This window comes from Xiphophorus couchianus, chromosome 14, assembly GCF_001444195.1.
Source record: "Xiphophorus couchianus chromosome 14, X_couchianus-1.0, whole genome shotgun sequence".
NCBI lineage: Eukaryota > Metazoa > Chordata > Actinopteri > Cyprinodontiformes > Poeciliidae > Xiphophorus > Xiphophorus couchianus.
In genome coordinates, this window is record NC_040241.1 from 11,811,200 (window position 1) to 11,826,806 (window position 15,607).

The 15,607-nt window shown below is 41.1% G+C and overlaps 2 protein-coding genes across 3 annotated transcripts; one reads left to right on the plus strand and one right to left on the minus strand.

Moving 5' to 3' along the window:
- Window positions 1-1,621: 1,621 nt before the first annotated feature.
- LOC114156778 (calpain-5) lies at window positions 1,622-11,789 on the minus strand. Its single transcript, XM_075410510.1, is given in 13 exon segments — window positions 1,622-2,002; window positions 2,833-3,085; window positions 3,087-3,227; window positions 4,397-4,593; window positions 4,678-4,800; window positions 4,877-5,210; window positions 5,340-5,417; window positions 6,591-6,784; window positions 6,871-7,063; window positions 8,250-8,461; window positions 8,544-8,675; window positions 10,174-10,353; window positions 11,504-11,789. Coding segments are annotated over 12 exon segments (2,199 nt in total). The 5' UTR covers window positions 10,339-10,353; window positions 11,504-11,789; the 3' UTR covers window positions 1,622-1,825.
- A 904-nt stretch (window positions 11,790-12,693) lies between these two features.
- cnpy4 (canopy FGF signaling regulator 4) lies at window positions 12,694-15,066 on the plus strand. 2 transcript variants are annotated; one of them, XM_028037336.1, is made up of 6 exons: window positions 12,694-12,882; window positions 12,988-13,114; window positions 13,969-14,065; window positions 14,195-14,317; window positions 14,383-14,524; window positions 14,731-15,066. In XM_028037336.1, exons 1-6 carry the CDS (start codon window positions 12,717-12,719, stop codon window positions 14,835-14,837), a joined length of 762 nt encoding a protein of 253 aa, XP_027893137.1. In that variant the 5' UTR covers window positions 12,694-12,716; the 3' UTR covers window positions 14,838-15,066. The 2 variants fall into 2 exon arrangements, with proteins under 2 accessions (XP_027893137.1, XP_027893138.1); XM_028037337.1 differs by having other exon boundaries at window positions 12,696-12,882; window positions 14,407-14,524.
- Window positions 15,067-15,607: the final 541 nt, after the last annotated feature.

Genomic DNA, 15,607 nt, shown 5'->3' on the forward strand with positions numbered 1-15,607 from the left:
AGCTTCACTCAGCTACTCCAGCTTATGCAAATCGAGCTAGTTTGTTTCTTGCTTCACATTAAAATTGAAATGAAATTCTTGGCTATAAAAGAAAAATATTACTAGCCATAACAGTGACCGCATCTTTCTTCGTATAAAAATAGAAAAGATAAAACTTAATATTGCAAATTACTTGTAGTTAAAGCACTGGTTCTTAACATAGGGGTTGATGTCCCACTCTAGACGGTAAATCTCTGCATTTAGGGACTTGATGAGCACTAGGACTTAAATGATCTCATGAAATAACTCCAAACTGGATATGTTGATTTATTTCAGTTTATGGCACCAATTCCAACAAACTATAGTAAATAGCTCAAAAACCAGAAATACTTGAGAGACCCTCTAAAATGTTTATAGCTGCCCATTTTAATATTTCAGGCACCAAATTTACCATAATGTACATTAATGCACACAGTTGAAACTTTCTTTGCACTACACAGCCAATCAGCAATAAGGAAAATGAATGGTGCTCCAGGATTGGCTACTTTTCAAACACCTGCTTCTGTCAAATGGATTTGCCCTTTAGGTTTTTCAGCTTAACAAGCTTTGTTTTACCTTTAATATCCGAGAAGTCCTCTACAAAAAAACCCATAAGTGTATAGACAATTTTTTGTGGATAATTTGGACTCCAGTTCCTCTGAAAATAAATGAATTTATGATTATCGCACTGTGAATATTTGAGGGCCCACTTTACATTTGCACAATACAATACAGTCAAACTCAGAGCCAGAATGGAGCAACAGTGGAAAGAGATGAGCACCTTAGATGCAACGGTTATCGCATAAAAAGACATCAGTCGTAAATCAACAAAAGCAGCGTGTTGTTTGCAACACATGCTTGTATCGAAGAATTAAAGAAGTGAAGTAATGGTGGCAAGACACCTGTGGCTCATAAAACCAGCTGCCTGTTTGACTTTCGAAGACGACTGGGATCTAATCCTGATAAACAAATGCTGCAGAATTAGCATGTCTTATCAAACGTTTGCGGCCAGGCAGAGCTCTATGTTGTCCGGACAGAATGCTTTTGGTAAGTTTTCTGGGAAATATCAGCTGTATTAATACCCTGAATAATCAAATATATCATGGAGTGAGCTTAATTCCTTAAAGTGTGACGCAGGTTATGATGCAAATAAGCAGGGGATGCAGCAGAGGGCACTTTCTCTGATAGCACTGCAGTACTTTAGGTCTGATCAGCACACAGCTGGTTAGTCAGCTCTACTTGGTGCAATACAGTTGCACTCTATTGCCACATATCTGGTCAGCAGTTTAATCCTACCATGAATTATTAGTTTAAGCAGACAGACAGAAGTTATTAGTCTGTTTACGATGACGGGACTTTTCTGGTAATCCATGTACAATTTGGTCAGGAATTACAGGCCATCTTAAAAATCATTGCAGTCATAGCTTTCTAATGTTTGGACTGTGCAGCAGGGAGAACTCCTGTTGCACGGAGCATTAAGAACATACAATAAAAATTGGGAACATCAAATTTTCAAGAAACATCCATTAAGATTTATTTTAAAAATATGAATATTTGACTTTAAATTAAATAAAAGAAGCACATGGTGTCTTATTATTTATTGTATAAAATGAAGGAAAAAAAAACATAATATATATAGGAAACAGAGATAATTGTTGCATTAAAAAAAATAATAATAATAGCAGCCAAATAAAACCCTGAACAGAGAAAAGGGGTTTGCTATATTTGCTGTTCCTGACAGCCGTCGTCTATTTGCTCCGCTGTTCATCCAAATGATCTTGGTGATACCGCGGCAACCAGACAGATGTCACAAATCCGTCAGGCAGACGCTGGTGGACGTCTCCACGTAGATACAGCCTCTGGACCCCGAGCGCAACCGTCCCCCTCGCAGATCTATCACGAGGCTCCGGCTCCTCTCGGATTCTGTCGTCTGGAGTCGAGCCGCTCCGAGGAGGGAGTCCCACAGCAGGCCTGTGCTCCATAGCTGCACATATGCCAGCATGCATGCAGGTTATTACTGCAAAACTCAAAATGTTTTCATATTAGCTTATGATGCGAGTAGACTTTAATATGCTTTATTGGGGTTTCATGTAGTAAAACTCCTAGGGGTGGTGTGCAAAGTTTGGATTTAAATGGCTGCATAAATATCAAGATTTGTTGACAGATTGCAGAGATAATTGAATAATTTGAATCACACATGTCACACTTGGAGCACAATGAACACTTGTCCAACCAGATCAAAGCAAATTACTTTATAAAAGTTACCAACTGAAGCTTTACTCTATGAGTGACCAGAAGAAAGCAATTCTTTAACGTGAAACTTTAAACATGTCATGCTGAAAGTTTCCCAAGACTCAACAAACACATTTGTTAGGAAGCTTCTCTGGTCAAACGTGATCAAAATGTGAAAGTTTAGTCCCACTAGCAAAACTGTGTGTGTGGCAGAAAACATTACACCATCTAATGGAGGAAATATGGTGGTGGTAGAATCATGCTGTGTGAATGTTTTTCTGCAGCAGAGGCAAGAAAATCGCGCAGAGTTGATGCGAAGACGGATGGAGCAAATTGCAGGATAAACAATCCTGCAAATTGCAGGATAAACAGGTAGAAAACTTATTAAAAGTTGCACAGGACTCATTTTTCTTCCCACTTTACATGATCAATTACTTAATGTTTGTCTATCACATAAAATACGTAAAATACATCAAGATTTTTGATGTATTTTTAAGACAAAATGTGAAAACCCTCAAGGGTTATGAAGACTTCGTGTAATGCACAATCGTCTGACCGGGTGTGAGACAGAAAGCGTCAAACCTCGACAGAGATGTTGTTGTTGGGGTATCTTCTGTAGAAGATGGCTCGGAGGTTGAATTCGGGGTTTCCGTCCTCAGCCTTGAACACTCTCGTCCTGATGGCGTCGCCCTCACACCGCACCACGGCGTAAACATCTGGAGCTGTGGCCACGAGGCAGGAAACCCGACGTGATGCAAAGGAACAAAAACAGAAGGAGCTGAAAACAGAGCGAATGGAAGCAGTCGACGAGGACTGAACATGTGGCCAAAACAATGTCTTCTTCTTCTGCTAAGCCACCTGTTTGTTTGGGAGGTTTGAGACCAGATGCCCTGTGCAGATGGATTGTGGTCACCACCGCTGGCTGAGGTAGAAAACACTGGAACAAAGACGGAGATGGCAGTTCTTCCTTTAGTTCCCTTCAAAGAGGAGAAAAAAAAAACAGAACCGGGATTATGAGATGTATGCTGCTGCATGGAAGGAAAATAATTAGTCACGAATCAATTCCTGTTTCTCAGAGTAAAAACAGATTTTTTCAACTGGAGCTAAATTAATAGATGGAAACAATCAATCTATCTGCCCTGATGAACAGACATAAACTAAAAATCGGAATCAACTGAAGGGTATTTGGGAAACGTTGCCGATTTCAACCAACCGGAGATTGGAAATGCTGCATCATCTGTTCGCTCATAAACATTTATGGTTCTGTTTTGCTCTCCAGGTTTCGAGTTCTGTGTGTTCTGGGTTTGTTTTGCTTTTTTTATATATATTTTCGTGTTTGCCTATTTTTTATTCAGTTGTTATTTTCTCTCCCTCCTATTTTAGGTTGTTTTTCTAGTTTGGTCACGGTTCGTTCCCATTCGTCACATGGTTTCTGAGTAAAATATTTCCTCATAACTTCATGGCAGCTTTTGAACTGTGCAGTCTGTAGCTTCAAAAGCTGCCTTAAATCTGTGAGTAAAGTCAACTTTCCCTTGCAAAATTTACACCTTACAGAGATGAGATGCATTGATGCTGTTGAGCTTTAAGAAAAACTTAAAGTTAAACTTCTAACCGAATCAAATTTGGAAAAGCAAGCCAGTCAATACCAGGCTACGAGGTTTATGATGAATTTACAGGATTGTCTCAATAACACATTTTACTGGATGATAAATTATCCCAGAATTCATTGTGATAAACAATATTATTGTCTTGAGATCATTTTTCAAGTAATATATTAATATAAAGAATACTGCACACTGCAACTGAACGATATCTTAAGTATCTAAAACACCAAAAACATCCAAAAAGAGTAAATAAAATCCAAACACAACCAAAACCATAAATAGAATGCATAATGAAGCCTTGTTAAACAAATATCCCTTCAAAAAAATATTAATCATCTGAATAGAAATTATGGAGCTCATTTAAATGTATTATGAGATTTATTTATTAATTGATTAACTGCTTATTGTCTATTAGGAGACTTGACCCTCAATACTTTGTCTTAAATGTCTTTTTGTGTGTGCGTGTGTGTGTCTGTGGGCGTTGAGGTGTGTGCGTGCGTGGGTGTTCATCTTCATCTGACTTTTTTTGTGCTACGGCACACCTGAGTTGGACGTTAGAGTGCGAGAAAAGCCTCAGCAGGAAGCGTCCGGTGTCGCCCGGCAGGAAGGTGGTGGGCAGCACCACATATCGACCCGAAGCCAAAGTTCCCCTCAGAGTCACACTGCGGGAGTCCATGTAGATGGAGCTGGCCGCCTGCTCCACCACCAACTGCACTCGGCTGCAGCGGTTCGCCTCCACCTCAACGGGATGATATGGTGGGAAAAGGCGATGAAATTTCAAGAAGCGAAAAAGGTTCGTGTTTTGTTTAGAGCTTCTGCCCACCTTCAGCACCTCGAAGCCTATTGGCAGGTTTTCCCCTCCTCCGTTTTTCTTCAAGACCCTCCTATCTTCCTGCTGCAGACAGATCAGCACCTCCTCCTCTTTGCTTTGCACCTCAAACATGTACTTAAATACAGAAGGTAACGGGGTAAATTTCAGCATTTTTTTCTGTTTGTTTAGGTATGTTTTATGACGTCTGCACCTGTGGATTGTGCAGAAAGCTGTCCCTGTGGTTGATGCACCCCCCACAGCGACTCCTCCTGTCCATCTCCTCAATGACCGCTCCCCTTTTCGTTCCTTCCTGACTGCTCTCCCTGACCTTCTTCCCTTCAGGTCGAATGTTGCTCAGGGCCTGAGCAGAGCTGCTGTACTTCCCTGTAGAAAGAGGCGCTGTGCCGAGGGCATCTGGAGAAGGAGCCCACTCCCCGTAGCTCTGCGTCTCTCTCCAGTGTGAGCTCGGCCACAGCAGCGTCCTCTGCACCAGCCGGCACACCACCACGTCTGTGAAGTAGCAACAGAAGTCCTGGAGGTCCATCCTGTTTGGAGGGGAGGAAAAATATAATATAATATATATATATGCATGAAATCGCTTGAAAGGTTGGAAAAATTATGCAACATATGTTTGTGAAGATATAGTTTGAGATTCTGATTGAAATGCTGCGTGCCAGAACTCTCCAACATCACGAACAACAATCCCCATCTTCTCCCGCTCTGCTCGGCTCAGCTGCTGCCACTGCTCTGACCTGCAGGGGGCGCGCAACAACAACAAAAGGCGTATTCATCGTAATCAGCTGCATAGTGTACCACGGATTCATTCACATTTTGTCAAACTGACACCTTAAACTTCAATACGTTTTATTCTAGTGGGATTTTTGTGATAGACTAGCACAGAAGTCAACAGATTTTAATGGATTGTCAAACTCTATAGGTTGGATGGAAAAACAGCCGATTGCAAAATCATTTAATAGATTTAACTCAGTAATGTGTCAACTGGTTGAATTGTATCAGAGACATGAACTAAATAAGCGAAAACAAAATGTGCAGTGGTCCTAGAACTACAGCTGAGAGAGAAACAGCGGTCAAAACATCTTCACTGACCCAAGGGGGAGAAACTCTTCAGACTTTATAAACATTTCTTCTTAAATCTTTCTAGTATGTGACTTTTAGAAAATCTTTATGTAAAATTTTATTGTGAATTTTCCTCCCATTTGTCGTTTTGTTATGTTCTGTATTTAAATCTATTTTAAGCATTCTGTTCAGTGTATTTGGCAGTTTTTTTTTCTTTTGCACATTTTAAAGAAGCTTGTGGTACATGTGGTTTTTCAATGACGAGACTGGTGGAGTTTATAGCGAAGATGCCCGTCTCCAGATGTGTCATACTGGTAGAGACACAAAGGATTTGCAGCTGTAATTGCAGTGAAAGGTGTTTCTATAAAGTATTGCCGCAGGAGGGCCGACGACAAATGCACACCACACTTTTTAGATTTTTATTTGACACATGAAATGACGCATAATCATCTATCACATAAAATTCAGCTTAAAGCATTAAAGTACATTTGAGTATAGCGTGGAAAAAGTTCAAAAGGTGTGATCACTTCTGAGAGGTGCTGTAGATGAGCTCTACTGAAGCAGATGACAGAGTGTAAGGAATAAACAAGTAGTGTTTTAACTTCTGGAAGGAGTCATTGGTCCATTGTGGCCATTTTTCTCGGTTTTCTCAGAGCTTCGTAATGTAAACAGCAGATGTTCCCCTGTAAAACATTTGCCTAACTGTTGTAAAATGTCTGAAATTGTCCAGAAAAGTTGCAGTGGCATTGTAAAACGTTGTAAACTACATCGTCAGCTGAGGCTTTATTCCTAAAGCGCCTACAAAATGCTCTCAGCAGTCAGAAGAAAAGGTTTGAAAGCGCCCTCACCCCTGACTCCAGGCTCCTTTCCAGTCCGTGGTCCCCCACGGGTTCCTCATGCGCACCATAAAGAGTCGGAACGTCCCGCCTGTCCTCGGCGGATTCTCCGCCAGCCTCACCTTCCTCACCGCTGTGATGCCATAGGCGTGTCCTCGTACGAGCCCGCAGTCCAGCACCGACTCCACCGTCTCCCCCTCAGCTGGCTGAGAAATGTGAAACGTTTAGTAATTTACCAGTAACGTCTGAAACGTTGAAGCCCCTCAGGGTCACAGAAAAGACAACGTCCTACCCGGATGGAGCACGTGATGAGGGATTTGTGCTCATAGACCTTAGCTAATGTCTGGAAGAGTGCCTTCCTCCGCTCGCTGCTCAGGCTGAGGGCCTCACAGTCCAGGCTGAGAGGCTCCGAAACTCCTCCAGTGAAGTCGATGAGGGCCTCCGCAGTGTTTCCTCCCTCTAAAGCCTCATAGCAGCCATTCAGTCTGAAACCGAAACACAAACTGGTTCAGGGAGTCGCGTGTGACACTCAGTTCATCCCTTTCTAGATGTCATTCAGTTCATTTGCAGGAGATTTGTGGCTTTGCCTCTGGGCTTTCAGTGTTGTGGGGAGTTTCCCCTAATTCACACAGGCTCAAAATTAGACATAAGTTTCCACACATTTACATCAATTCTCTCATCTTCTCCCACTTCATTGCAGAACGGCTTCCTGGTATGCCTGGCTGTTCCTTCTTTATATGTATATTTGTACAAATGATTATTTCATTTTATATTAATCCATTGTTTTCTGTTTTTATTTAATATTATTTTATTTTTTGCTTATTTTTATATTATTTTTTTTTAGCTTTAATCTTCCGAATTTTTCAATAAACTTCGATTATTTCAGATGGTCGTTCCAATAGCTTGTTTGAGCGCTTTATAAATTATGTAAAAATCAAACTAAAATGAATTTAATAATATTTAAACAATTTCAAGGCAGTTAAATAAGGGCTCAAAAAACTTTTTGTTTTTGCATTAATGTTCAGGCATATTTGGGTCCAACGCACCAGCATAGCTGGACGCAAGAGCCCCACTGCATGATTCTGCCACTGATGTGCTTGAGAACTGGGGTCTTGTTGTTATGTTTAAAGCCTCACCTTGACTTCTCTCTGCTTACTTTCTGTTATTGTGGCCATATGTTTTAAGTTTCTTTCTCCAGTTATCATAAAGTTAGGGCTGGTGCATGTGGTCCAGGTTAAAATGCACTGATTCATGTTCACTGTTCAAGTTATAACATGAACTACTTCTAGTTTATTGGTCATAATTTGTCTGAAATGCAGATTTGGCAAATGCTCATTTGCTAAAACAGTTGGTATAAATCACATATTTAATTTGTTTTATCAACAGTTTCAGGAAAAAAAACCCAACTTTGACTGGAAAGTGTCCATTTTGCCTTTTTACCCTTTAATTGCCATCAAGTCAGCACAAACGGGACTTAGCAAGGGGGCTTTGTTCTCTTTTTGGGAAACTCTGGATCTCTGGAAATGAGTGTTTTGAACCTTTGCTGAAAACCTTATATGATTGCCGAGGATATAGACAGGGTTATTTTAAAGAATATAAGTAGCTGCCAAGCTTCGAAAGAATATTAATGCTCCACTTGTCCATTGGACACAGTTTTCTGCTTCTCCTTACTTGGCGTAGGCCTTCTCCAGCAAGGCGCTCCAAAACTCTCTTGGTGTTGCTGAGCGGCAGAAGAGCAGGACTCCATCTTGACTGACCGGCAAACGGTCGTCCACCACAACATCAACCCAATGCCCGAAGCGCCAGAATCTGAAATGGAAGATCCCTGCGTACAGGTCTGAACGTTTTGGGTTCCACTCCTGATCCATGTGGTTGGGAATGACCTGAAGTGAGGAGAAGGGATGCATAAGATTAGGGGAAAGTGTAAAGGCAGGGCACAGAGCTGATAGGACAATGAGGGAGAACCTTCTTCCACAGTGAAGGCTCGGATGCCAAGCAGGAAATGGCTGCCACCATCCAGCAGTTACCCAGGCTGCCTTGGTGCAAGTCGCGAGTGCTGATACCATCCACAAACAAACGAGGGTCCCTGCAAATTTCCTGGATAGATGAGAGACGTAACAAAAGTCCAAATTAGGATAAAAAGTAAATAAAATCTCATCAGTCCACAATGATTAACTTCCATTCATTCAAGGGGACAGAAAACATGACGTTTTTTTTATATAAAACAAATCCTGATGCTTTCCAGACAAATGATGAATATGGGGGAACTTCTCTATCCACATGTGGATGTATTTAATGGAAACACAGACCACCTTCATCTACTCCAGTGATTCTTCATGTCTTCCTCTGAGAATGTACATTATCATGATTTATTCCACGCTTGCTATTAGTTGAAACTTTCTTTCGGATTCCAAACTGAGTCCGAACGTTCTTCTTGTTGATATAGTGTCCAATGCTAACTTAATAAACATCATAAAAGTATGAGGACAGTAATGGTTGATGACGTCAGAATTGGGTGGACCTCTTTACATGCGTAAAGGGAGGATAAATTGGCCTCGAGGGCCCTGTGAGAGTGATTTTTTTTATGACTACAGCTTCGAAGTCCGAAGAACCGAAGAAGACTTTTGGTTGAGGAGTAAAACATCTTGAAGAAGCAAGAGAATAACGACAGTTGCCTCCTTGAAGACCCTCGTCTCTCGTAGGATGGAGAATCTGTACCGGCCTGCTCGTCCTTGGAGGATTGCTCAGGGTGGGGAGGAGAGAGGAGCGGTTACACCCTAGATAGAGATACCCAGGACAAACAACCACAAGCACACACTCATACCTGAGTGCAATGTAGAGAGAGCAATTGACAAAACAGTCATGGTTTTGGACATGTGCGGGGAGCAAAAATAAGTAGAGAGAACCTATGTATCCGCAGGAGGAACATCCAAACTCAAGGTCAAAAGCGCCCAGGCCAGGATTCAAACTCAGGGTCTTATTGCTACAAGTTCTAACAACTGCTCCACCGTGCAGCCCGACTTGCAAAACCATAAAATGCAATTCCAGACTTTTTCAAAACAGCATAACACAAACCAGAAAGGATCAGAAGGTAACATAACGTTTACAGCACAAGCTGCACCCTAACTACTGTAATAAAACATTCATTCCTCACCATAAAAACATAACCGTTTCCCCAATAAACCTGCAAATTATAAAACCTCAAAGTTGGCTGTTTTTATTCACATCTACATGATTGGTGTAGCTGCAGTTTTCAGCTACAGTGGCTGGAAGCCCCAGCCATCACAACACTGCTCTAAAAACAACCAACTAGTCTATTTACACACTGCTGCTTTTTCTGAACTCAACCATTGACACTAATATGGCTGTCCATCTGCATCTCCTCCTCCCGGGGATAGAGTTTCACTGCCTGACAACCTCTCTAATTATAGAAAGCGCTTTAATTAATCCACTTGTTGAAATGCGGCACACTGTAGTTGCCTTCTCAATTTAGATCAGGGACCAGAGGTGATGGATTCATAAATTAGGCTTTCTAGGCATTTGCTAGGATTGCTTTCAGTTTTATTTGGACACTTTTACTCCACAGCAAACTCACCCGTGGCCTCTTCCAGGTCAGTCCAGGTGGGGGCGCCCTCTTGTAGAAGAGGGATTGGTTTGTGGCAGGGAACAGAGGGTCTTTGAAGAGCGCCCCTCGACGTAGGCAGGAGCGCCTCAGCTTGTCGAAGCTCTGGTCCTTAAAGCCACTCACCGCTTCCAGCATTCTCACATCAAACGACTAAAACGAGATGGAAAGATAATGATAAAAAGGACTCAAACAGAGAGGAAAAAAAATACTTGATACATCACATAATGATATGAGATCATATTGCCATTAGCCATTCAAACACATACTTATTTAGATTGTAGTCTGCTCCTGTTATCACAGCCTACGATACCACATGTGGTCTATTAGAAATCATGAAAAGTAGTTTTGTTTTAATCAACCTCATAAATGTTTCCCGTTTTGTCTGAAACTTAGAAGCTGTTCATCAAAAACTTTCACTCAAAGCTGGTCGAAATACAAAACCTCATGGTTTTATGAGACAGTTCCACTCGGTGGTTTACCTTTGGAAACACCAACCCTCCGTCCGTGTTATTCTACCTAGTCTGTGTGATGAACCAACACCACTAGCAGATATAATTACCTCAAAGCATAAAACGTCCACCGTCATTCTTGACAGTTACACAGTCTTGGGTTAGAAAGTCTCAGTTTATTTCCATCAAAAATTGTCAGGAAATCTTTGGTGGAAAAACTCCTCCTCCACCCAATAACATACAGACTACTCAGTTTATTTCAACACAGACGGCTTTTATTTTAACTTTATATCAGTATTGACATTGTGGGCCAGCTGTTTTTGAATAATTAAGGATTTTACCACTTCATCTTGTTTTCCTAATACTTTCCACCGAGTACTTAAGGAAGATAAACACTATGATAGAAATTTTGTAAACCATGTTTTTCTTTGCTTCTATCATGTTTTGTATTATAGGACAGGCAGAGAAGAGTAACATTGCTTTTTCCTATTTTAAGTCTGTCCAAGATGTTTCATACCTCAAGACAAGAAATTAAGTTATGGTTCATAAAATCAAAAAAAAAGGAGTGCACAGTTTCACATCCTTAAAATGTGTCTGTGTTTATGTAACAGCTTTAGGGCGATACTTGAGTGTTTGTGTTTCTGTGTAACTGTATCTCCCTCCACACAGACAATAGACAGATGGTCACCATGCAGGGTGACATAATACACTGTTACAGCTGGGAATAACCTCACACCAGTAAAATCTACTGGTAATGCAGTTTTTGACACGTTAGCCTCACACATCTACATGTAAACTTCCATCCTCCTGCACAAACAAGGGTGTTTTCTGAGAGTTTGAGCGTCACTTACTGCTTCTTGCAGGGTGCTGTCAGGTGGTCGTTCCTACACTTCCTTCTTGTCCTTGTTTCTGATGTCTCTTCCATTCAGTCCTCATTTCAACATGGTTTGTAACTCCAGGTCCCCTTTTGCCGCCAGGTTTTCCTTTCTCTTCCTCACACTCTCCTGGAGGATCGGTCGCTGTTGATCGTGCTGCAAATGTCACCTGAGAAACCAAGAGGCTGACACCTTCTCCTTTAACTGCTTCACTGCCAAACGTCACATTGATTAGACCCAACATATACAATGTTGAAGCTGTGTACAGCAAACGGCTCTGAAAGAGCTAAATTAGGCCAGGGAGCTGGTTCTAATTTTAGGCTGGGTGTATTTTGAGAAACACTTCAAGGGGAAAAATGGGAATGCTGACAGCTGCTTTAAAAATTGCAATAAATAGACATCAAATAGACATTTGAACACAAACAGATCCGATGGTACAAGACAATTTTGCTACTTTAATCTGTTCCTGTACTGATGTGTTAATACAGAATGTGAAATAGGAATTGTGCTTTTCTCAGTTAAAATATTTCTAAAGAAGTGATTGACATAAAATTTTCCCAACCATTATGTTTACATACAAAGTAATGCACACACATAAAAGAAAATAAAATACAATTAGTTCTGGGAAAGCCTTTTTGATTATTAACTTCTCCTGTATTGAGAAACTAGTTATTAAATTTCTCAGATGGGGTTTTGACCCATTCCTCCACACAATTGAAACCACAAATCTTGAAGGTGCTGAGGGTTCTTTTAACGCACCCCCTTCTCCAAAGATGGTGCGTTCAATGTCTAAAGAGTTCGGGCCTCGGCTAATTTGACCAGAATATATTCTCCCAGTATTTCACTGGATTGCCCTGAGCTTCTGCAGCAAATGTTAATCAAGTTTTAACATGCCTTTTCTTCAATAGTAGTCTTGAGCAGTGAGTATAAACAGAGATCATAAAAAATTAGGACTTTCGGTATGAATTTCATAAATAATAAAACCATCAAGATGCAAGTAAAAAAAAAAAATTTTACGTTTGAATTTCATTTAATTTTCTTGTATCTCAATTTACTAGACCTATTTGTCCTCGATATGTATATTTTTTACACTTTATTTGAACAAATCGATGTTTCCTCTTTCCTTTTCCTTATCCTGCCATCGAGCCACCAGCAATCGACTGGTCGTGTCTGCTTGGATGCAGTGCGCATGCGCACGAAGAAAAATGATGCCGATGTGGCTGAGGTGACGCTAAACTTTAATTCTCTCCATTTTAAGCACATATTCAGAATGAAAGCGTTTATTCTGGCTGTCGTTTGTGTCTGCGGCTTTGCTGCTGGGAGTGAAGACGAGAGACTGCCCAATAAGTGCGAAGGTTTGACGACAAAAAGACTCAGGAGTCGTGTTTGTTGCAACTTTTCTGTTCTGTTCTTTTCGCGAGTCGGTAATTAATATTGGGTTGTTTGTTTGTTTGTGTCAGTTTGTAAGTTTCTCACAATGGAGCTGCAGGAGACTCTGGAGAAAACTGGTCGCTCTAAAGAGGTTCTGGAGGTTGGAGAGGTGCTGGACACAGGCAAGAGGAGGAGGAAGATTCGATACAACACATCGTAAGCCAGATTTTTCATAATATCCTTGTGTTTTAACTCAATGCCAGGATAGAAAGAGATCAGCAGTGACCTTAGAGAAGCCGCCTATATGTGTGTATATATATATATATATATATATATATATATATATATATATACAGTACAGACCAAAAGTTTGGACACACCTTCTAATTCAATGGGTTTTCTTTATTTTCATGACTATTTATAAGGCAAGAAATCCCACTTCTTAACCTGACAGGGCAGGTTGACCTATGAAGTGAAAACCATTTCAGGTGACTACCTCTTGAAGCTCATCAAGAAAATGCAGAGTGTGTGCAAAGCAGTAATCACAGCAAAAGGTTGCTACTTTGAAGAAACTAGAATATAAGGGGTATTTTCAGTTGTTTTACACTTTTTTGTTTAGTGCATATATCCACATGTTATTCATAGTTTTGATGCCTTCAGTGTGAATCTACAATGTCAATAGTCATGAAAATAAAGGAAACTCATTTAATTAAAAGGTGTGTCCAAACTTTTGGTCTGTACTGTGTATATATATATATATATATATATATATATATATCTTTCACTTGCCCTACTTTAACAATAATCCCTTTCTTCTAGTAATGTTTTTAAAGTTGTTGTGAGCTGATTATTATATTTGACATGGTTGTAAAAAATTTCAGGTTCGAGTACATAATGACATCTAGGTTTTTTGTACGAGCTATTTGGCTTTGTTGCATCCTGTGTGTTTTCTGCTTGAGATTATACTAGTTTTTTTCTTTGTAGAGAGTTTGTGTGTTTGAAGTTTTGCAAAGAGTTTTATGCCTGCGTTTGTTAGAAGTCAGTATTTAGTCTTTCATGCTGTATTTCAGAGAAACTCGTCTGACCGAGGCAGTGGACAACATATGCGAGCGCATCCTGCAGTACAGCGTTCACGCCGAGAGGCCTGGTAGCCTCAGATACGCCAAGGTAGTGAACGCGTTTCATCAAAGCTTCGTGAAAGTTTGGATTACTTTCTACCTTTTTCAACACTAAATTGAGCAATGTGTGTCCGCTTAAGCATGTGGTTTATCGTTTTGTGTTTGACGTTGACTGCAGGGCTCCAGTCAGACCATGACGACGCTGAAGAATCTGGTCAACAAAGGAGTGAAAGTAGACCTGGGCATGCCATATGAGCTCTGGGACGAGCCGTCTGCGGAGGTGACAAATATGAAAAAACAGGTAAGACAGAGAACACTCCCCTTCCTAAAGGTAAACGATTGTCAAAACGGTGGGGTTTTTTTTAGACAAAGTGTGTTTTGTGCGATCAGTGCGAGACGATGCTGGAGCAGTACGAAGACGTGGTGGAGGAATGGTACTTCCACCATCAGGACCGGAGGCTGGAGAACTTCCTCTGTGAGAACCACGTCCTGAAGACGTCAGAGCGAGGTGGGACGGAAACGGAGAGACGCTTCAGAGCTACTTATTTAAAATTCTGATGCTCACACAGTGATAAGGAAGCCATTAAGAAAGTGATTTAAATGGGAAATAATACTTATTTGAATCAAAAGTCTAAGTTGTCTAAACCACGCATTTAAAATTTCACAGATTTTACATATATGCTCCTCCTGAATCATGTGCTTTCTTTTATCCAGAATGTCTTGAGGAGGTGTGGAAAGGCGACTCCGGTCTTAAAGGAGGAGCTGAGGAAGAAAAAAGAGCAGATAAAGAGGGAACGACACACGATGCCAGAGAACTTTGAGGGAAAACTTTTGGACGAAAGTGAAGACAACACTACACCTCAGCTGCATCGCAGAGGACAGAAGCCGAAATTATGCATAGAGGAAGTCTGTTATTCTATTTGCAGATGGATAATCGGCATGTTGCAACATGACACTTTATATATTATTTGCATCACAGCAGTATTTCTACTTCATATTGCCCCATGTACAGTTTTATATATTTGAAATAAACCTTTTTAACAACATAAACCGCTTATGTGATGTCTTTAAACTCAGAGCTGCTGCTCAGGTAATCAGTTCTGATTAGATTTGGCTGTGAGGCTCCTGCAGACAGACGGCATCAGAGAGCCAAACAATGCCTCCTCTTGCTACTTATTTCATCTTTTCTGCCTATTTTCTGAGAGCTCAGAGCTTCACGCATCAAACCGAACCGGTTTTTCTATTTCACTCTGACCTGGCTGCTTCGGAGGTCAGCTCTCAGGCTCTTGAGGTGAGCTGTCAGGAGGACAGCATGGAGATTGCGATGAGACCCCACCTGTTGGACCCCAAGCGCAGCTTGTCGGACTGAGGCTCGGACCATCTGGTTCTGGACGGGATCGCTGCGCCGCCAGCCGCTCCGCAGATGGAGAGTTCATCATCAGGGCTCCTCTGGCTGAGTGTGGGAGCAGAGTGACGGTCGGTGAGACTTTTCCACCCCCCAGGCGCATCGGATCGGAGCTGCTCCATGCTGCCCCCAGCTGGTTTTCTTCCTGTTATTTCTTGGCTTTTTTTTTTTTTTTTTTTTTTTTGC

Bases quoted from the DNA above. Each gene is read 5' to 3' on its own strand.
- cnpy4 (XM_028037336.1), top strand. From the start codon at position 12,717: ATGCGCACGAAGAAAAATGATGCCGATGTGGCTGAGGTGACGCTAAAC. The intron at 12,883-12,987 runs GTTTGACGACAA...TGTTTGTGTCAG, and splicing joins ACTGCCCAATAAGTGCGAAG to TTTGTAAGTTTCTCACAATG. The intron at 13,115-13,968 runs GTAAGCCAGATT...GCTGTATTTCAG, and splicing joins AAGATTCGATACAACACATC to AGAAACTCGTCTGACCGAGG.